The 22,713-nt window shown below is 51.1% G+C and overlaps 1 protein-coding gene across 2 annotated transcripts in view; it reads left to right on the top strand.

The window, feature by feature from the left end:
• ITPK1 (inositol-tetrakisphosphate 1-kinase) overlaps positions 1–22,713 on the top strand; it is a 125,772-nt gene that overhangs the window by 70,284 nt on the left and 32,775 nt on the right. For both annotated transcript variants that reach the window (XM_080909950.1, XM_080909949.1), the window contains exons 3-4: positions 1,715–1,840; positions 19,619–19,736. In XM_080909950.1, coding sequence (XP_080766076.1) covers positions 1,715–1,840; positions 19,619–19,736 — 244 coding nt within the window. The remainder of the gene's footprint in view (positions 1–1,714; positions 1,841–19,618; positions 19,737–22,713) is intronic.

Raw genomic sequence — 22,713 nt, 5'->3', positions numbered from 1 at the left:
GGCATTTTTGCTGAGCTTCCGTCTACTTCTGGCCACTTAGCATGGTTGGCCCTCTTTTCTTTCTCAGTTCTTGGTGTTCTGGTCGTAGAAGGTAGGAGGATCATTCCCATCTCCAGCCTTGCTGTGAGGTCTCAGAAGACACCCAGCAAGCAGAGTCAGAGTGATCACCTTAACATTGTAGTCGAGACCAGCCAGACACAATTTTAAACAACAAAAGACACTTGGGCCACCTCCCTTCCCCTCCTCAGTCTGGTGTCTTGGCTGTATTTGGTTTGTTTGGTACACAAGCTCATCACCATGGGAGGGAAGCGTATTCCTTAATGATTTCTTATTGGGAGGTCTCTAGTGCCTTTTTGTTTTCTTTAAATAGGGGTGGCCTTTTAACGTTTCTCCTGGCAGATCATAAAAAGTGGGGTTAAGGGCATCAGGGAAGAGCTGACGAATTCCAAGGGCTTATCAGAAAAGAGTTAAAATAAGGGTGTACATGCGGTAGGTGTGAGCCGGCCCCGAGGGCCTGACAAGACAGAATAGATAATATGAACAAGTGTGGGGAATCGTCACCAGCCATAGGCCTGCTGGTTCAGGGGAACCAGAAATGTAACTGGAGCCACAGAGATAGCTAGCCATCTTAGGAGATGGGCTGTGCAGAAATACCAGGACTGAAGGTAGCATGAGAACCAGGTGACAACCAGGGGACAGAGTGGACACGGGGCACAGGATGGGAATTCAAATCAGTTGACTCAGGCCTTAGTTTGTATCCAAGCTGAACTCCCCTACCCAGGTCCTAAAGTCTCTGCCCTCTCTCGCTTAGTTTGTGGTTTCCTTTCCTATAGCGTTTGGGAATGAAAGGAGACAGGTATGTTTGTTGTTAGCTTGCCGTCTCAGAATGACCGTTTGTAGTTGTCTTATGTCATGAGTGACATGGATCTCACCATCCCTAAGTCCTCATAGGCCCATGACAGTGAAGGCTAAGTTGCTTTTTCTGGCCTAGTTGAGACTATGTGGGGGGTCAGCCAGGTGCTGGGCTGGCGCCACTTGCCTCCAAGAGTCTAGCCTTGCAGGTGGTGATGGTCATATGCTGGCGGCAGACATCTGGCACATCAGGAAGCATGGAGTCAGGGTGCCCTGGCTGTTGGCAGGTGCTTTTGGCTTGGGGTCAGGTGATGCTGAATACCAGCTGGCCCCTCAGGCTCCCTTGAGGCTTGATCCTCCCAGCCCTGTGTTCTTGAGAAAATAAACACATTCCCCTGTGGAGCAGTGTGTGAAGTACTCAACTGATCCCAGGCCCTCCAGGGTGGAATCCAGGTGCCTGCCTGGGTTCTCAAGGAAGCAGGTCCTAGACTTGCGAGGAACACCACTTTGCCATGACTTCAGAGCATCTGGGGAAGAATGTCTGCTTAGATGGAGTTCTGACAGGGTGACTGGTCATTTTTTCTTAATCTCTCTGAGCTCTGGTTTCAGTGGTTCGGCAGATGAGGCGTGTTCAGTAAATGCTCCCTCCACACAGGCAGTGTACAGCATCCCCTGCTTGTGTGCCTTTGGGGACCTGCATGCCAACGAGGAGTCTAGTCTCTCTCCAGCTACTAAGAATGAGTGATAGGACCCTTGATCTCCTAACCTGTCCGTCAGTCTCTTGGGTGCCACAGAGGCTCAAGGATCCCAGGTGTGGACTCAGGTACTGAGGCTCTTATCCTGTGTTGTTCTCACCTTGCAGCTGAACCTCAGCCGGCCGATCGAGGAGCAGGGCCCCCTGGACGTCATCATCCACAAACTGACCGATGTCATCCTCGAGGCTGACCAGAATGACAGCCAGTCCCTGGAACTGGTGCACCGGTTCCAAGTGAGTAAGGGTGCTGACACCGGCTTGTGGGGCCTGCAGGGGTGGAGGGAAGTGCAGGTAGGATAGCATTAAGCTTAGAGCCGTGTCATCGGTAAGAATGGCTCTGCCGCTGGCGTGCTGCGGCTTCCTGGGCAAGCGCTCAGCAGTGGGCCAGGCCTCAAGTCTTGCTCGTAACCCAGGTTTGACGTCTATACTGGTCCAAGTGTTGATGAGCCCAGATAAGATTTCTGTGTCTTCCGGGCAGGTGTGCTCAGCACTGGCTTGACTTTAACCCTGAGGTATCAAAGTGCAACTGGGGTCAAGGGTCCCTTTCTTGAAAGCCTTTGAACCATATCCTGCATTGGCAGGGAAGCCTCTCAGTTGTTTGATTTGATGTTGTGTGATATCGTGTATGTTTTGACATTTCTCATGGGCTTGAGGGATGTTCTCTTCTCCCACCCATTTCCCCAGCAGCTCCAGGTCCTGACCCCGGGATGACCTGCCGGTCACCTTGGGGTTCTCCTGTGGGGTGGCCACCGCTGCTGTCATCGCTGCTGACTTGTCCCATATGTCCTCTTTTGTGGACAGATGTGATTCTTTCCTCTGGCAGGCAGCTCAGGAGTCATGAAACAAAGTCACATTATCAGCGGAAATGCAGCCGAAACAGTGGTTGTTCCAGGGCCGCCCCAGGCACAGGGCGCTTGGGCCAGCACTTTTCATCTGCAGTAATTGGAGGTCGGAGATCCTTTCCTCGGTTAGGACAAAGGGACTCTTGTCACACAACAGCCATCCTGCTGACAGCGTTTCTCTTGCCACGTGTTCAGGGTTGGTGGCCTCTGGCTGGGTGTCTCATGGCTCTCACCCTTCCTACCACCGGGCTTCTTTCTCCACTGGGCGCACTACTCCTTGCCTCCTGCATGCTTTCTAGGGTGTCCGAAATGAGGTCGGGATTGTCTTCATGGGCCTCTGCGTGAAGTCTTTACCTCATTTGCTCAGAGGCTGTGGCCATGGACCTCTCACTCTGTGGAACCTCAGTTTTCTTGTTTGTAAAATGGGTGCTTGCAGGGAGGAGCAGCTGGCAGTGATGGGAAGAGCGTCAGTGCTCAGCACCGGGATGTGCTTCCTGCAGGCATGTACCGTGCATACTCCTTGGGTTCCTGCTCTGTGGCAGTTGTTGAAGGTCAGCTCAGGAGTGAGACAGGGCTGGAAGGTTTGACCTGAATACCCCCACTCCACAGCCTGGACTTGGCTTGGAAAGCAGCCAGCCTGAGCCTGTTTTATATCTACATCCCGCAGGGCAGGTCTCATCAGCTTTGTTTTATAACCAGGAAACTAAGGCTCAGAGGTGTGTGGGGTGTGGCAGAGCCAGGGCTTAATGTTGACTTTCTCAGAGAGCCCTCTCTGCTTATTCCCTGTGTGGCTCTTACACTACTCAGTGACCAAGTGGCCACATGCCCTCACTACCATCCTGTAGGTACAGTGGACACTCAGCCACTATCATCACTTCTGTCCTTTTCGGAGGGGGGGGGGCAAGAAAGCAGGGCCTGGGTACTTGTGTAGACCATTGAGGCAGAATGTCTGTCTGCCAGTCCCACAGAGGATAGTGCTGATGTCTTGCAGGGACCCTGGCAAGTTCCATCTGGGAAAGCCAGCCCAGGGTAAGGGTAAGGACTCCAGGAGTCACTCTGGTCTGAAGTACCTTATATTGTGTTACTTGGACCAACATGGAGCCCAAATCAAGGTGAGGAACTAGTCAGTGTGGGTTGGGTAACTAGTCCTTACTTTTCTGTTGCTCTGATGAAGCACCATGACCAAGATGACTTATAGAACTATGAGTTTGTTCTTGCTTACAGTTCCAGAGGCAGAGTCCATAGTGCTGGGGATACACAGCAGTGGGGGGTCAGCTTAGCAGCAGGAGCAGGAAGTTGGGAGCTTACACCCTCAACTGCAAATGCCAAGCAGAGAATAAACTGGAAGTAGATAAGGCATTCCGTTCTCAGAGCCTGCTCACAGCAACACACTTCCTCCGTCAAGATTGCACCACCTAAAACCTTCCCCAGTGACACCAACTGGGAACCAGGCATTCACATGCCTGAGACCTCAGAGGACGTTTCTCATCCAAACTACCATAGGTAGCTCTCTCAAGTGGCATTGGAACCATTCCCCTGTCCTGCCACTTCTTCGGTCTGGTGAGAGGGAAGGCTCTGGAGTTAAAGCATATGGGAGGCAGAACCAGTCTCCAAATCTGTGGGCTGTGTAAGCCCAGCAGTGTAAATCTGTCATCATTAAGCTGACACTTCTGGAGCTAGAGAGCTCCATGGTTAAGAACACTGGCTGCTCTGCCACAGCACCCGGGTTCATCCCAGCATACACAGTGCCTCACGGCTGTTTGTAACTCCAGTTCCAGGGACTACAAAGCACTATTATGTATTACATGGACACTAGGCACACGTGGTACACAGACACACATGCAGACAAAGCAGCCATATACACAATCATAATGTAGTTTAATAATAATAATAATAATAATAATAATAATAATAATAATAATAATAATAATAATAATAATAATAATATGTCACCTTCTTTTTGGAGTGAATGTGACCTCAGCACCATTTCTGGAAAGGCAAGGTCTGGTTAGTGTCCCCATCATAGGAGTGACCCTGAACCTGTCTCTCTGCCCCAGACACACTAGAGCCCTCAACCCAGGGCAGGTGACTGTCAATCAGCTGCCAAAGCTGCTCTAGGTATAGAAAAAGAATATTCTGGATCACGTGTGCTTATGGGATATTTCCTAGAGAGCGTCTTGGCTTTTGCTAGGTTGCTTTTTTTTTTTAATTTTATATTATCACCACTTTAAAAAAAAAGGTTTATTTATGTATATGAGCACACCGTAGCTGTCTTCAGACACACCAGAAGCGGGTATCAGATCCCATTACAGATGGTTATGAGCCACCATGTGGTTTCTGGGAATTGAACTCAGGACCTCTGGAAGAGCAGTCAGTGCTCTTAACCGCTGAGCCATCTTCAGCCTGCTTGCTGTATGCAGAACATACACATTGCTGGTCCCTAGCCTGGGATGCTAGCCTCATGATAATCTTTAGCTGGGTATTTCTGGGGAAAATTCTTACTGAAGTTCTTATTTCAGCAAAAAACCAGGTAGACATATGGTAAAGACATGGATGTGCCTTCCTGCAGAAGACACCAACTCAATTTGAGAAAGAGCATCAGGTTACCTACCGAAGAGGCCACAGAGGTGAACAGAGGAGTAGTCAGTGTGTAATCAGGACGAAGGCTAGGGATTAGGTCTCTTGGGGCAAGGCCTAAGGGCCGTCAGCACTGACCTGGTCATCTCTTCCTGAGAGTTACAAGTTCAGAGCCAGGTCACATATGCCCAGAACTTGACCATGCTATGGCCTTCATTTTCAAACCCTTGTTCAGTTTTCTGTATTGGACAGTAACAAGAAGGTACTGGCTTGGCTTGGGACCTGGGTTTGAACAGAGATGTTACGATCAGGCGTATTGATGACGGGAGCAAGAAGCAGAGCCCAGGGCCTGGTATACAGCGAAGTGAAGGGCTCTGTCTCAGAAAGGACTCGGCCAAAAGGACCCCATCTTACTCAGATCACTAGGTTGTAGGATTGTCTGTAGAAAATGGTGAGTTTTGGAGATGAGCCTGTGGTCCTCAGGGAAGGGAGCTTTGGAACTAAGGCCAGCTTCTTCCTTGTTCAGGGGGAGGCAGGTGGGAGGGTGTGGGCCTGGTGTGTATTTCAGGTCATTTGAGCCGGTTGTCATGGAAACCATGCCCGGTCAGTTTTCCTTTTGGATTAACCTCACAATGCAGGATCACTGGGATGATTCAGTTGTGTTCTGCTCCAAGGGTCATGTGTAGCCAACAGTCTGGCGCCTTTGCCCACGGACTGAGACTTAGTTATCAGTGCACAGACATGGGCAAAGGTTTCCTCGGGGAGGGCCTTGCCTCCTGAGCCATTGGGGTTGGGTGTGACCGGTATACAGGAACCCTGGAGCCTCTTGGCTTCTTGACTACTTCCTCTAGTGAGCAGTAACAACCTTCTTTCTGTCACTTTTGGTGCCACCTGTCTGGAGTGACCGCAAGGGTTAGGAACCTGGTGGCCCTTGGTCTCCTGAATTTCCCCAGATGGAGCATGCCAGTTGTACACCAGCAAGTATGCAGTTCTTCCATGGGTGGTCCCGGAAGAGAGGAAGGAGGCTTGAGTTCAGACTGATGATCTTTTTTCTCATTAATTGTGTGTGTGTGTGTGTGTGTGTGTGTGTGCACACGCATTCACATATGCCTTTGTGGGCATGTGAGTACTATCAAGAGTGTAGAAGCTTTGTTTGCTTGTTTTTTTATTTGAGACAGGGTCTCTCTTTGACCTGGAACTTGCCAAGCAGGCCAGGCCTGTCTCTGCCTCCTTAACACTGAGATTATAAGTATGTGCCACCATGCTCACAATCACTCTCTCTCACATGTGAAGGTTGGAGGACAGCTTTGGGTGCTGCCTTTACACATTGTATTCTGTCAGTCTGTCTATCTGTCTGTCCTCCCCCACCCCCCATGGTTAAGCAGTTTAGCCCATCTAACTCCCTAGTCCTTCTTCTCCATCATGATTAGCTGGAAAGAGGTTGAGTACTCCTAGCCATGGTCTGTCTGTCTGTCTGCTTTTTTCAAGACAGTTTGTCTTTACCTAGCCCTGGCTGTCCTGGAACTCACTATGTAGACCAGGCTAACCTCTAACTCACAGAAATCCATCCCTGTTTGTCTCCCAATTGCCTAAAAGCACGTGCTGCTACTCCTGCCTCTGGACACCTTCTTTCAGGGCAGCCTTGAGCTATTCCTCCTACCTCTTCCTTGCTACACTAGCCCTCCATTGTAGCCACTCCAGCCCGACTTGCTCACCCCTTGCACAGTCAGTCCATGCGGCCAAGGTTGCCTTCCTGAGGATCATCTTCATCCCGGTAGTAGATACAGTTTCTGTTCCAGGCCCTCCCTATCTTGGCCTTTACTTTCCACACTTGGAAGTTCATAATACATTGTCAGTTGCTCTTGTCCCTTCAGGGCCACCTGCTTCAAGACCTTTGTCCCCATTGCTGCCCTCCACACCTGGCACATTTCAAACATGCCTATGTGTTTGCCAATAGGACCATAGAGAGGGAGGGTCTGGCTTGGGGCTGGGTGGACTAGTGGTGGGTGGAGCACATAGCTCTGGATGACCAGGGGCAGGGAAGAAGAAAGCTGGGAGATTTGGGGGACAAGTGCTGCTTCCCGGTGTGTATGAAGGAATGTGTCCTGGAGCCAGCAGGCTGGAGAGCAGGGTGGCAGGGCCAGAGCTCAGGGAGTTTTGGGGCCAGGCTCTGGAGCTTGGACTTTCTCATGCAGAGAGATGAGGGAGTAAGACGCTGGTGATAATGGCAAAGAGAGAAGCTCCGCTCAAGAGATTTTGCCAGTGCAAGGTGAGCTTTAAGCAGGCAAGACACCAGGTAGTCACCAGAGCTTGGGCATCTGGACCAAAGAAGGCTCCATTCTCAGCCCCAAGTGTGCTGCATTCTTGTTTCCTTTCTCAGCTGCCAGGACAGGATAAAAGCCACACCACTTACTATATCATCTCAAGGATGCAGGAAGGGAATTCACATCCCCACCCCTGTGTGTTGGTTTCTTAGCTGTTTGGTTACCCTGTGGGAGCCCTGAGGCAGGAGAAGGGGAAGCAGGTGGGTCTGGGCTCAGGCAGGGAGTGCAGCTTGCTCTAGTGGCTATACGAGAGTGGTCAAGGCTCTGAGTGGTCAAGCGGCTGAGGCTCTCTTGGGTATTCAGGACCTTAGTTGCAATTATGGCAAGGAGTTGAGAAGGTGGGCAAAGCTCATGCCGGTTCTCAGTAGGTCCTCCCTGCAGGCAAGGGGCTGAGCTCACTCCAGGACTCTTGTTTCCTTTTAAAAATTAAAATAGCCTATAAGGTTTTTGTGAGCATTAAAAAAATTAATACATGCACATGTACTTGGAACAGTGCCTGGCATGGAATGTATGTGCCTCGTGTGTGTGTGTGTGTGTGTGTGTGTGTGTGTGTGTGTGTGTGTGTCTGTCTGTCTGTCTGTCTGTCTGTCTGTCTGGTGTGTGTGTCGTGTGTGTGTGTATATGTGTGCCTCGTGTGTGTGTGTGTGCGTGTGCGTGTGTGTGTGTGTGTGTGTGTGTGTGTGTGTGTGCGCGCGTGTGCAGGCACTGACCATTTCCTCCTTGTTGTCTGGTATATGTTAGTACATGCAGGCCCTGTGGCACCTTGAGGCCCTCAGCCTTGCTTCTAATAACACTGTCACTACAGTGACAGCAGCACTTTGCTCCCAGCCTTAGCTGTGGCCCCAGTCAGTTTATGAGTTCTCAACTGTAACTGGAGCCAGCGAGGCAGCAATTATGAAAGTGTCCCTTAGTGGAAATGTGGGCTTACTTAGCCTAAAAGGCAGGGTCAGGGAGAGGAGGTAGCTAGAGGGACTTGGCGATTATTCCTGGCTCTGTCCCTCACCAGTTAGTCCATGTGGGTTCCAGTCACCCTGCCTGCCACACACAAGGAACATTTTAGATGATACTTAAGTGTGGCTGGCACCTCCCAAGCCAGAGCCACATCCACCCTCCCTTTTCAGATACAGAAGTGATTAGCACCACAAGCATCAAATTCAACGTGGCAGCCTCCGACACTGAGGCGCCCCTAGTGGAGGGTCTATGCTGTGCTGGAGGACAGAGGGGGAGGGCAGGGGGACAAAGGTTTCCTTGTTCTTGAACTTCTAACCCAATTAGGAAGCCAACATTGAAACCCACAAGAAGTTGTGTAACAGTCTAAAGTGAGCTTCTGTTGGCTTGTATGTGGGCCTCTGGGGTCAGACTTAGAACATGGGACACAGAAAAGATTTTCTATTGTCACAGCAGATCGATGACAGAGGCTGCCTTTGGCTAGTCACCAACCATGTGGACACACTGCCTGGGTCCTGCCCATCTCTTATTAGATGTCCCTCATCTCAATCCTTGAGATTACAGAATTAGTTATAAATTTTTCAGGGCTGGGGCTGTGCCTGAGGGGCTTTCCTTTGGACGGAAGCTAATGGTGCCCCTTCCCTTTCCCTCAGCTGGCTGGAGGAGGGTCAGTGGCTCAGGGTCACCTAGGAAGAGGTCATTATCTTGGATTCCTTCTGACCCAGCTGGTGCCATGTGCTGATGAAACATAGGCTAACAGAAGCCAAGGGACTCAAATCTGCTTAACCTAGTCCCAGAACCGTAGACTCAGAACAGGGGTGGCCATGAGGTCAACCTCAAGATGACTGCTCTCAGTCACCCCATGGAGATAGCCACACAGTCTGCTCATTGTTTAAGTGGTAGGGACTGGGCATTGCTCTTTCTGCGGACGGGGGAACTCGGTTTAATACCTTTGTCTGGTAGAAAACACTCCTATCCTCACCGCGGATAGAAGATTCAAGCCCTGCCACTCCACTGCCCAGTACTGGAGCCTTTACGAGTGACAGGTAGTGTTTCACCTCAAGGTTTGGTGCATGCTGCGTTGTAGAAATGTGCTTATTGGCAGAGCGTGCTGGTACACACCTCTGAGGTGGAGGCAGAAGAATCAGGAGTTCAAGGTTTAATGATAGGAGATTGTCTCAAGTCAAAGGAATAAACACAAAGAGATGTTTCGTAGTGTGTTTTCTGCCCGACCTGTAGTGCACACCTGTAATCCCAACCCTTAGGGGACTGAAAGACTGTGAGACACCCAAAAATAAGCAAACAACCCCAAGTTGTAGAAAGAGCTCTTGTACATGTTATCTTATGGTTTCTCAGCTGCGGTACTATTGACATCTTGAAGAAGGTAGTTCTTTGTTGTTGGGACCTGTCCAGGATGTTTAATGGCCTGTTTGGTCTGTACCTGCCTGATACAGTAGTATTTTCAAACATTATTGTAAGGACCAAATATGCCTCCAGATACTGCCATGAAGTTGTTGGGAGATGTCACCCTGCTTAGGCACTACTGTGCTCTTTTAAAAATGCAGTATTTTCATCTTTATGTGTGTCTGTGCAAGTGAGGGCAGTTCCCACAAGGCCAGAAGTGGACATTTGATTCCCTGGAGATGGAGTTGCTGGTGACTGTGAGCCTCCTGGCATGGCTTCTGTAAACTGTGCTCAAGTCCTGTGCAAGCCTGCTCTTAATGCCGAACCACCTCTCCAGCTTCTTAGGGTATGGGCTCAGCAACTTGGGGTCATGAAAGCTGGTTCTGTTTGTGAGTGTGGAAGCCAAAGCCCCAAGGGGTCTGCTTTCCGAGCTTGGGAATGGGTTCCCAGTCCTAGAGGACTTTGTCCTATGAGCTCCTTTTTACGACCATACTTGGGCCACAGTGGAGCCTGTCTCCATGTTTCTAGTTTACATAGGGATTCTATTGCTGACTAGTATCCGTGTCACCCACATGGGCTGCCGTTATGAAGCCTGGCTTCCTTTGACTTTATGGAATAATCATGTCTCTGTGGATGGTATCTGCATCCCCAGACTCTACAACTTCTGAACGCCAGCCCCAGGTCTGCTTCCTAACCCTGTTGTGGGCCTTCCCACTGATCTGCAGTATCAGTCATCACATGCCCACTGGAGTTGTCATTCAGTCAGCAAGTGCTAAGCAGGTACTTGCTGCGTACCAGGAATCCAGAACCCCACCACAGTAAGTTAGACAGGCAGATGCAGCACCTGCCTGAGCTCACACACATCCCTGGGTATGTGCAAGTGCGTATATGGGAATGATACAAACAAGGCTAATAGAAGGAAAAAGAACACGGCTCCAGTTACAGAAAGGACCGTGGGGAAATAAGACAAAGACTGTGATGACAGTGAACTGGCTGGCTTTGTGTGTCACCTTGACACAAGCTCGAGGAAGGAGCCTTGGTTGAGAAAATGCCTCCACGAGATCCAACTATACAGCATTTTCACGATTAGTGATCAGTGGGAAAGGGCTCAGTCTGCACTGATGCTCCTGGGTTCTAAAAGTAAGCAGGCTGAGTAAGCCATGGAACGAAAGCCTTTCTCCAGTGATGGACGATGATCTGGAAGTGTAAGCCAAATATAAACCCTTTCCTCCCCAACTTGATTTTTGGTCGTGGTGTTTTGCCGCAGCAATAGAAACGCTGACTAAGATAAACAGGGAGAGTCTTTGAAGACAAGTGACATTGTGGGGTCCCCTTTCTGATGACCGTGACTTCACCAGTTAGTGCCATTTTCCTCTTTGCAAGCTGTCCAAGGTGAAGAGCCCTCACCCTCACCCGCCTGTGGCAGGGCTTGGTGACATGAGAAGGTGCACGCTTGCCAGAAGAGCAGTTCCCACCTGAGCTTGTCCGGGACCTGGGTCCATTGTCTACCACATGCCAAGTTACAGTATCTGGCAATAAGACCTTCGGTTCTCAAATGACTGAAGCCTGTTGGAAACTAGAAGTCTGGAAGGCCGCATGTGCAGGCTAGGATCTCAGTCCTCCTCCCAAGTGATGGCGCCTGCCTTTCCCAGAGTTCAGCAGCAGCACTGCACACAGAAGACAACCCCACCCCCACCTGCTTTTCTCTGCAAGTTCCAGGATGGAAGCTCTGAGTTCTGGTTGTGGGCTCCATCACAAACCAACAAAGCTCTAAGTGAAGAGTGGAGGGAACCTGTGGCCACCAGGAGTCCCTGCCAGGAACTCAGTCAGAGGCAGTCCTGCAGGCTGCCCTGTTTTGTTGATGCCTGTACACCGAATGGCCTTAACTGACCTTCATGGATGAGCCTTTAGACATTTCTGACCTCACTTTAGAAGCAAGCCGCAGGTGACCACCTTCCGCATTCACGTGAAGTGTCCGTAGGTTAAGTCCCTTGGTACAAACACGAACCCTGCACATTCTTCCATGAAGCTTATACCACGTTCATCCCCACCGTCCGACGCGGCTCCATTTCCTAATCAGTACATTGTGGCCCGGAGCTGCCCTCTGTGAAGGGTGCCAGATCCCAGCAGTATCCTGGGAAGGGCTGTGTTGGCTGATCTCACGGGGCTTGCCTGGACCACCTTGCTCCTGACCATGTTGAGGATCATGCATACGTTTTACACCTCAGCCCTGCGTACACCTGAGGGCAGGATGTCAGAGCCTGACAATGCAGAAGAGACAGGCCATGCATGTAGATGTAAACAGTCAAGGTCCAAGAGCCCCACCCCCAACCCCAGTCTCATGATTGTGCAGTCCAGCCTGGGTACCCCAAGGCTAGCACTACCTCACACTATCACTGCTTGTGTGTTTCTTGCTGTATCTTGTGGCCTTTCAGAGTGCTAGCTAGACTGGTCACTCAGTGCTTTTAAGGCTGTCCCCATGACCCCTCTTCCCCAGGCCAAGGGATTTATTACTCTAGGATCAAGTACAGACTCCTTAGCTGGTCTGTCTCCAGGACCTCAGTTTGAACTTTCCTTTGAGACCCATATCCACCCCAGCTGCCTGGTTCTCGGGTAATCTCAGCGCCCTTCCCCAAGCCTCTGCCTGAAATGGTCTTTTTCTTCTTGACTTGTGCCTGTGGCTCTTCATCATCAATGGCCTCAGAAACCCCCTCCCTATGTTCCCTCATGGCCAGACTTGTGCGCCCTCCCCCAAATCCCGAGTCAGTAATCCCCTGCCCCACAGTCATCCCTGCCGCCACATAGATCTTTATCTCCGTGGTGGTAGATGGGAAGTGGCTGTTGTTCTGTAGCTTAATAGGCAAAAAGTTATACTCACCCCCTCTTCCTCGGGGCTGGCCTCTTGTACTCCAGGAGGCTTTGGGCTGAGTGCTCAGACATGAGAGATCTCTCTGGAATACCAATGAGGGCTGGTTAAGACCCGAGAGTGTCTGCTGACAGGAAGCTCAACTCTCCAGAGAAGCCTTTTCAGAGAGTGAGACAGGAAGCTGTGGCTGAGGCTCTCTCTGCACACATCAGAGCAGCCCAGAGTGTGTGGGGACTCAAGAAAAGACAACCCCTGGGCATTGGCCTTGTCTGCCACTGATGGAGGGGGTTGCTGGGTAGGTTGGGATGGGGGTAGGAGGTGGGAGAGGGGGCTTTCTGCTCCAGCCTGGGTAGGTGCATGCCTAACTGGCCCTCAGCAGGGGACCTATAGCCACATGCTTTGTGCTTCTAGAGCTGCAAGGCCACAGCCTTAAGTATCTGTAGGCCTCAGCTCTGACTCAGCATAGGTGCCCCAGAAATTTTTTTCTGGTTTGTTCTGCACATTACAACCTTGGGTCCTAATGTCCCTGGGTCTTAAACTAGCATGGTTGCTGAAAGTAAGTCCTTTCAAACTTTTCATTATATAGCCAGGACAACTAAGAAACCACTATAAACTCATGTGACTTTAAGAAACTCACAGAGCCAGTGCTGGCTCAAGGGCTTTAGCCCACTTTCTTGACTCCTGCCTGAACGGTGCCTCTAGGTCGTTATGTAAGGCTGGGGCTGGGCTGTGTGCTGCTGGGCTGAAAGATGTGATCTGCAAACGATTGGAAGGCAGAAGTCTTGGCCAACCACCAGGGACTGTTAACACAGGTTGCATACAGAACGTCTTTGTCTTTGATGCCATGAATGATGTCATAGCTCCTGGTATATTCTGTATGCTACCATAACTGCCTCTTTGCTCCTGAAATCTTTGCCCTGCACTAGGCCTGCTGCCAGCTCGACGTGCCTTCCTGCACCAGGACACGTGGAACTGTGCAGATGCCTTGGAACTGTGCTCTTCTCTAAGCTGTGATGAATAGACAGGTGATGGGAAAGCTTTGCCTGGGGGATGTTGGCCCTGGCCTTGGTTGATACCAAATCTATAACAGTGGGTTGACTTCATAGCTTCATCAGCTCCTGGAGGACCCACTATTTGTCCTCTCCCAAAATATTTAGGACCATGGCCTAACTTCATCCTGACATGGTCTTGGTATCTGGGGGCCAGGTTTTCCTTTCTGAAGAACTGAACTGTATCTTTGCAACACAACTTCCGTGGACCACTGGACCCATCGTATTCCCTCCGTGGGGTTACCTTATTTCTCAGTAGGTCTTCACTACCGCTCTGCCTGACTCTGGGTTAGCCCTGTGCCCCAGAGTCCTGTACAGATCCCTTGCTCTCTGCTGTCACGCGCCCACGCTTCCCACCGGTAGGAACAGGCGTGCAACAAACAACAAGATTCTTCTGCGGACAACCTTTATTGTACAGCACTCTGAGCAGGGGACTTCTTGAGCAGGAAACTTCTCTCTGAGTCGGGGACTCCCTACCAGGGTCTACTGTCTAGGCGACCTCTCACGTGCAGTCTCCCACGTGCGATCTCTCTGCCCAGTCTCTCTCCACGTGGGATCTCCCGCAATCTCTCCTATCGGGTCTCTCTCCACGTGGTATCTCTCTGCCATTTCTCCACGTGGGGTCTCCCGCAATCTCTCCACTATCTCCCTCTCCTCCTCGTGGGGGAGAAATGCACTGCTATATATGCCTAAGAGACTCGTGTCGCTACCTGATTGGTGCGCCCTCCAGTAACTCAATAGTATGCCCCGAGAGCGGGCTATGACGTATGTGGCGCATGCGCATTAAGTCTCTTGGCTGGGCAACAGTTCTGTTTGCTGAGTTCTCGGCGGGAAGCCGGCGCCATGTTTGGGTGTGGCACAAACGGCTCCCTACACTCTGCCATGTGAATCTTCCTCATAACCACCCCTCTGGACTGTCATTCACTGATGCACTCTCCCAAGAGCATCTGTCTTTACACTAGTCATTATCCATGGCTGGGAACCTTGATGTAGTCACTGTTTCCTTCCCAAGAAGACAGGCTGGGCTAAGGGACCTTCCTTTGCTTCTTGCTTAGTTCCGGATCCACAGGACTCTCTTGCTGGAGAGAAGGATGCAGCCTCCCTGTGCCTCCTTTTTCTTCGTGCATTATCTCTGGCTGATGCTGCCGTGTGGAGTTTTGCACACTGCATATAGCTATTAGACCATGGCCCCATTGCAGCACACGGCAAAGGCTTCCTAGGAATGAGCTAAGTGGTTGTGGCCCAGATGCAGCTGAGCTGTCCTTCCTGGAGTCAGATTTTCTTGTGCCGTTTTTCTTTGCCTGGTATCAGAGCTAGGACTCCATATGGAGCATGCACTGAGACACTCTGAGCCCTGGTGTCTTTGTCAGAGACTGTTAACAGGCCCTCCTTGGTAGGCTGGATGTGAGAGAAGCACGTTAGGATGTGGGTGTAACAAGTACATTAATAGTTATTCTCCCTGGAGGTGAGTCCAGGTCCGTCACGGTACCAAAGCATTGGTGACAAGAAGACTCCTGGCTCTCACCCAGAATGGGGTGGGGGGTGCCTAAAAAGGCCAGCCTTTGTGACTGTCAGAGGGACTCAGAGGGAAAGATGGCACTGAGAAGGCCCCCGCCAGTAATCCTCAATGGCTATATGGAAGTCAGGTCAGCTCTGATTGGGATTCAATCCTGCCATTCCTCTGGTGGGCGGGTGCTACTGAAACACACACCTCCTGATTCCCAGGAGCCCATGGTGTGTCTCCTTCTAGAGCCAAATGTTCTAGAACCCAGCTCCTGCTAGACTTAGCACACAGGTGGATATGATCTACATCCAATATCTCTGGGAGAGCATTTGCTTTATTATACATGCCCTCCGGAGGCTGGGACCTCTTACGACAAAGCCACAGTGCATGGCTGGTGTTTTAAGAGTTTTCAGGGACAGAGGGGGCCCAGAGACCTGAGTCCCATGTTATAAAATGCCAAAAGTCCCCCCCCCCCCCCCCGTGTTCTACCTGCTCCTTACACATCGATCATTCCCGGACTCCTAGCAACTCCCTGGGGTCACTTTATCCAGAGTTTAGGTAACATGGGATTGCGGACTCGACTCCACACATGCTTCCAGGCGTGGACGGTTTGACACAGTGTCCTACTTTCCTTCTCTTGCTGTGTTAAACACCACAACTAAAGGCAGCTCAAGGAGAGCAGGGTTTTATTTTAGTGCACAGTTAGCATCCATCATCAAGGGAAACCAAGGCAGGAACCAGAAGGTGGGAGCTGAAGCCCTGTCCTTGAAGGAATGCTGCTCGCTGGCTTGTTTCCATGCTTGCTCAGCCACCTTTCTTAAACATCCCAGGCCATCTGCTCAAGGATGCCACCATTCATGTGAGATGGGCCCTCTTACATTAATTAGTAGTCAGGACGTAACACTGTTTCCTCAGGCCTGTGGGAGCAGTTCCTCCCTGAGAATCCCTTCTTCCCAAGTATGTCTAAGTTTGTGTCAGGTTGACCAAAACTGTAACACACAGGCAAGATCTGAATTTGGAGCTTCTGATGGAGAGCAAAGCCCATCTCTCTGCCAGGGGACCGCAGAGATGGAGTGTAGCCAGTGTTCCTGGTTGTCTCGGACTGCAGTGGGGAACTGTGCACCCCCACCCCGTCACCCCACCTCCACCCCATAGTGTGTCTCGTCAGTGCCCCTAATGGCCTCATCCTGTAGGTCTGGATCAGCTTGTGCTTGAGTGGACACCTGGCTGGCCCCTGCCTCATCCCCTCTGACTGTGGAACTTACTGTCCGTCTCTGTGTGAAGGCCAGATTCCCCGTTTGCCTCAGGACCTCGCTCTGGTCCCTCTTGGCAGGCCACCTCTGAGGGAATGAGTGTTTACCATTTGCCATGGAGATGGTTTTATGTCTTTCTTCCAGCAATTTGTTTGGCAATTCTAAGGGACGTGTGGAAAACGCATGCAGCCCACCACACAATAGATGAGCTGAAAAGCTTGGGGGAAAGTACTTGTGATCACAGGGAAGCTGGTAAAAGCCTTTGCCCCTTTCGCTCTCCTGTCTCCAGAGACATTGGTATGCCCGGGCAGAGATTCCTCTGTGTGCCTGCTGCTTTCATCCCAGGCCCAAAGCTGGTTGGCGCCTGCTTGTCAGATTGTTTCCTTCTTTAGTTTCATATGGCTTTTTTTCCCTTATGATTTTGGCTTAAATTCCTGCCTTGGTGATCCTGGGCTCTCTTTAAAGGTTTTGGTGCAGGAACATCGGTCCAGCATCAGCTTTTTTGGGGCATACGGGGGGGGGGGGGACTGTATGCCCGTGTTTAGGTAGCTTCAGTTGCTGGGGAGAACATGTCCTTCCTGGGTGGTGAGTATCTTGGTAAGTGCATACAGCCTCCCTGTCACCTGCAGTGCTACCACCAAACAGTTGTCCTTTTCTCTCCAGAGAAGTCCCATATGGCTTTGAAACTCTACTCCTCAGGTTTCTTCAGCTAATAGACTCCTGGAACTTAAGGCCTGCAGGGTCACCTACAGTAAGTCTTGAGAGACTTCAAGAAGCCTAGTGGTTTGCTGCCTCCATCCCTGTCACATGGTCTTCCTGACACACCAGGCTGCTTCTGAAGTAGAGTGGGAAGGGACTTTGAGGGACTGGGACTTGCAGAGCTGGCCAGGACCAGTTGGGAACCAGGCACAGAGGTGCCCACTCACTGGAGTATCTTTCTGCTGCACCTGCAAGACAGACACCCAGCACAGGCACGTATAGGGTCACGTTTTGTAAGTCTGTGCGAGCAGGTTGGGGGGGGGAGGGCAGCTGGTGTGTCAGCATGCTTCGATGCAGGAAAGGCCAGGGATGCTTGTCCATGGGAGAAGCGGGGCTCAGACACAGCTCTCGGGTAAGCTGAAATTTGGGGAGAGTGACATGGGCACCGTTGTGTGGCCTAATGGCTGTTCATAACTCTGTATATCAGCTGTAGAACACAGGCAATGGGGCAGTGGGGCAGCGGGATTCTCAGCCGTGAGCAGGTATCTGGAATCTACTAGAGTCGGTGCCAACGTAGAGGCCTCCCAGGGTGGCATCCAGCCACATCCGAGGAAGAGACAGAGATTTAAACATTCAGGGCAGAGGATAGAAGGGAGGTCCCATGGGGGTTCATGGGGAGGACAGTTTTAGACAGAGTGCGTATGAATCTGGCTTTTGCCTCAAATGCTCTCGAAGTGATACTAGGAACAAAAATAGATTCTCTTAAAAAAAAAAAGTTTCAATGGCTCTTTCTTTGTGTTGATAAAGCTTACCAGAGAAGGCCGCATTGTGGTGTTTTCTCCTCTGACCTTTGCTGACCTCAGCCTGGCATGTGGACCAGGGTGAGGCTGGGTCCGAGACAGATAGCGTGAACTTGTGTGATAGTTTGCCAGAGCTGTCTGACCATAGGCTTGGTAGCTTGGCAACAAATTTGTTCTGTCGCAGCTTGGAGGCCGAAATTCTAAAACCAAGACATTAGGAGGCCTAGTTCCACCTGGAGGCCCAGGGAAGATCTGTCCTCCCACCCAAACTCACTGTCACCGAATCCTAACTTGATCCTGGCTAAAATCCCCTTTCCCAAGTAAATCTGCATTTACAGGTGCTGGAGGGTTAAGGCTGGGCGTGTATGGGGGACTCAGTTCAGCCCACCACAGTGGGGAAAGACCTCCTCCAAGCCCAGCCCGCTTGCTGAAACTCTCCGTTCTCTTCAGCATCCTGTAATTGTATCCTCCAAATCATGAATTTGACAAGCCAGAGGAGAGTCTTATTTCCACATGCCAGCAAGTTGCTGTGACTCACCAAGGTGCCTGGGGCTCCTGGAGTCAGAACAGAGTGGCTTTTTTTTGTCTCTTGCGGTGTGTATGTGTGTGTGTAGGGGGGGGTGCACTTACACGTGTGTGTGAGCTAAAGACCCTCAAGTGCTGTTTCTTTAAAACCATTCTCCTTGTTTTTTGAGACCTTCTCTCACCCGCCTGAAACTTGCCAAGGCAGAGTAGGCTGAGTGACCAGCAAGCCCTAGGAATCTGCCTGTCTCCCCCAGTGCTGGAATCACAGGTGTGAGCAACTGTACCCTACTTTTATCCCGGACCTGGGGATTAAACTTGGGTCCTCATGCTTGCGCTGGCTGAGGTATCTCCCTAGCTCCTCTGACCTCAGTCTACTGAGTTGTCTTATAGCAACTTGTCTGCTATGTGAGTTACCATTCCCAGGATGATGCCAGACTCCTCAAAGGCTAACCCCACCCCACCCCTCCAGGTTCCCCTTGGGATTCTGTAGAGCCCATGAGGAAACTACTAGATATTGAAGGGAAGGTTCTTCTGACTGACAGATCTCTTGACAAGGCATGGCCACAGTAAGTGGGACAGTTCTGGTTTTTTTTTTTTTTTTTTTTTTTTTTTTGTTTTTTGTTTTTTTGTTTTTAAGGACAGAGTTTCTCTGCATAGTCCTATCTGTTCCAGAATTTGCTCTGTAGACCAGGCTGGCCCCAAACTCAGAGCTCCACCTGCCTCTGCCTCCCTCCCGAGTGCTGGGATTAAAGGCATGCCCTGCCATGGCCCAACTCATCACACAGTGCCTTATGAAATTTCCATGAACCACGAATCATTTTGTTCCACTCTTCCTTGCCCTGCCATGGAGCCCTTACCCACTGGTGCAGAAAGCTGAACCTGCACTCTGATAGAGCAGATGGGCCAGCCTGGTGTTTGGATGGAGCTTTCACCTAGGGGGCAAAACCCTAGTCTCTGTTCTTCCTTCATGATGTTCTCTATAGGAACTCTCATGGAGAGTTCTCTAACACCTTTGTTTCAGCATCTCAGCAAGAACCCCCCGCGCCTGCCTCTGTTTGGGCACATGTCTGCTTGGCCCTTTATTAGTTTAAACAAAGTCCTGAAATGGGGAAAGGACAAGCGAGGGACAGATGCTTGGGGGGTTCTGGGTATCCAGTCTTATCAATGCCCTTGCCACAGCATCAGCCCCCTCCTCTAACCACAAGCTGGCTTTTCTTTCAGGAGTACATTGATGCTCACCCTGAGACCATCGTCTTGGATCCCCTGCCTGCCATCAGGACCCTGTTAGACCGCTCCAAGTCCTACGAGCTTATCCGCAAGATTGAGGCCTACATGAAAGGTATAGACATGTGGCCCAGCCTTCTGATGTGGCCCACCTCTGTGGTCACAGGTTATCATTGTTCAAGGAAGGGCAAAAAATCTTGTCTCGTTAAGCACAGGGAAGGATTGAGTTATAGGGGCCAACCATCGTAGGTAGGGAGGACCTATGTTCTCCTTTGCAATTAGGGTTAAGAGATACAAGCTACAGGATGTTCTGGCCGCTGCTGCAAAGGGTTTTGCTGCACTGAACCCTGTGGGGGAAGATGAGGTGTCCTGATAACGCTGTGGTTATGGAAAAGAAGTGTGTGTGTGCGGAATTGCTCATGTGCAGTAGAGTTATGTAACAGGGCAAAGGAGACAATAGGAAACCAGGGGCCTTTAATCAGATGCAGAGAGATGCACGGTTGCTGCTGCTGGACATCACGGAGCACGTGCTGTTCCCGAGCGGAGCCTCCCCTCACTGTGGAGCTTCTGCCACCTGCTGGCTCTCACCAGAGATTTTGCTTCTATCTCACCTGATCTGCCCCAGAAACCTGCAGACTGTTCAGGGTGTGTGCTTCTGTGAGATGCACATTCTAGGCAGACTCCCGTGAGCAGTGACTGACTAGTCTTCCCTGCCCCGATGTTCCCTGCTGGGTCTATTTATTTTTATTTTAACAACCATGCCTGACGATTATGAAGATGGTGTTTGTGGCCTAAGCTGCCTGAACTCCAACCTGGATGATGCTCTGCTGTGCTGGTGCAATCAGTAAAGCACATTTTGGTAGACGGGACTGGAGCTAGTCCTGACAGAGGGGATCAGGATATGGGAGTGCCCAATTATTGGGTAAGCCCCACGTGCTTGGCCTTAAGCCTCTTATGGTCTGTCTTTTGGCGCTGCTGGCTAGGCACATCTGTCCATTTTACAGATGAGTCTTGGAGCCTATATTAGTCAGCTTTTTGTTACTGTAACGTGATATCTGAGCTCAGCTCTGTGTATAAAAGGACAGTTTAATTACCTCGTAGTTTTGAAGGCTAGAGTCCAGGCAGAACAGTGCAGAGCTGTCCCCTGACTCCATTACCTCGCGGTGGGTGGCACAGGCAGGAGCAAACGGAAACAAACAGTGGGTTGTCTCAGTGAGCAGAAAGGAGCCAAACTTGCCTCGTTTATGACGGCTCCATCACCTTGTGAAGACTACCTGAAGTTCTTTTTATTTTATTTTTTGGACACCGATGACATAAATGACAGGTAGTACAAGAGAGGGGCCATCTGGTGGAAGATGCTTGGTGTCGCAGCATTATGGGGGGTTGAGGACCACTGTGTTACATCTGTCCCGCAGCTTTTCTGGAATGGTGGTGGCACAAGGTGACTCAGATTCAGAGGAATGCCTGCTAAGGGCTCCTTCCTTGAATGCCTTTGGCAAAGAACCTGTCTGGGAGGGTAGACAAGATAGGCGAGGACTGAGGATGCAGTGGACTGGTCCACAAGGAGCAACGTGGTGAGGGCAAAGCTGCCGAGCGGCCCCTTATGCGGGACTTTGGGGATGTCAGGCCAGAGAGTAGGGCGGGGAGTTGGTTTTGTTTACAGACAATATTTCGGTGCTTGAGCGAATGAGTTGAAATTCTCACTTGTCAGATCAGTATAGGTGTGGCCAGAAGCATCCCCGAATGGCCCATCACCAGTGGCCTGTGAGGAGTGCTTGCCTAGGTTCTGCATCCTTCGACAGTGACTCACACCTGCTCAGGCTCTGGAGGCTGGGGACAGGCAGAAGCCATAGCCACAGCCCCAGGCATTCTAAAAGTGACAGGATGGGGGAACTATGTAGGTCCTCCCAGGCAGGGCCTTGCCTGTCAGGACTTGCAAGAACCATTGACTGTTCCCTAAAGCAGGATTGGTTCTGGGCTGGCAGAAAGTGTTAACCGAGGGGGGGAGGGGGCTGTGAGTGCTACACCCTGGATTTTCCTTATTGTCTGCACCAAACCAGATTGTATTCTTCCAGGAGGGCAGTGGACCTGGGACTTCCTGAGCCCTTTCCTGCAAATGGGACAGTTCCAGGGCAGTGCCCCTCGTGGGCTCCCTGCTGTTTTTCTGCCAGCCCCTCTACAGGTGCGGGGCCCTTCCTGGGAAGTGAGCTCTTGTGCCTGTGCCTCAAACCCTACTTTTCCTTGGAGGCACATAGCCCTTTTCAGGCACACTGCGAATCACCATAATTACCCCTGAAATTCCCTCAGATAATTATAGCAATCCAAGTGACAGGGCTTTTGTGTAGAGAGAAGGCGCTTGGTGAACCTTTCTTTCCTAAGCTGCCAGCACCCGGAGGCTAAGGTTCCCCCCACAGCCCCCCTACTCTGAGAATTACCCTGGGAGAGGCTACTGCAGAGGCACTTGGCTTCTTGGGACTAGGAAATGAAGATAAATGTGGCCCTTGCCTGCTGTGACCCATAGGGAAGGGGCCCCAGGAATAACATGGCACATAGGCCAGTAGCTACGCTTCCCTGGCCATCCCCTCCGGGCAGAACACCCGCTTTAGTACCAGTGACAGGAACACCTGCTGCCTGGAGCCCCAGGCTCAGCAGTCAGAGCACCCGTGCACCTTTGTATGGCTGGTGTGCCTTGTGTGGTCTCAGTACCATATTCCTAGACATCATGTCCTCCCGAACCAGGAGGGATGCAGGGCCCATCCTCTGTGTTGCGTCTGCCAACCGCAGACTCTCAGTGTGTAAGCTGCTATGAGGGCAGAACAAAACAGGGCTCCCCTTGACCTGTGTAAAAGCCCAGAGGATGGCCTTGCAGCTCTCAGAACCTCATTCTCTAATAGCATAGCCCTCCTGGTCCACACTGGTGGCTGAACCTTTAGGTGCTGGAAGCTTCAGGATGTTCCCCTGTGGTCAGAACTAGCTGAGCTGCAAGGACTCGGGAAATCAGTCCTTCTTCTGTGTGGCTGTTTGCCCAGCTAAAAGGCAGAAGTTACCACTGGATAAAGGGCTAGCACGGATGTGAGGGAGGAAATACTAGT

Source organism: Micromys minutus, assembly GCF_963924665.1.
Source record: "Micromys minutus genome assembly, chromosome: 1".
NCBI classification, from domain to species: Eukaryota; Metazoa; Chordata; class Mammalia; order Rodentia; family Muridae; genus Micromys; species Micromys minutus.
The sequence above is the reverse complement of the archived record's forward strand: the minus strand, read 5'-3'. Positions and strand labels throughout refer to the sequence as shown.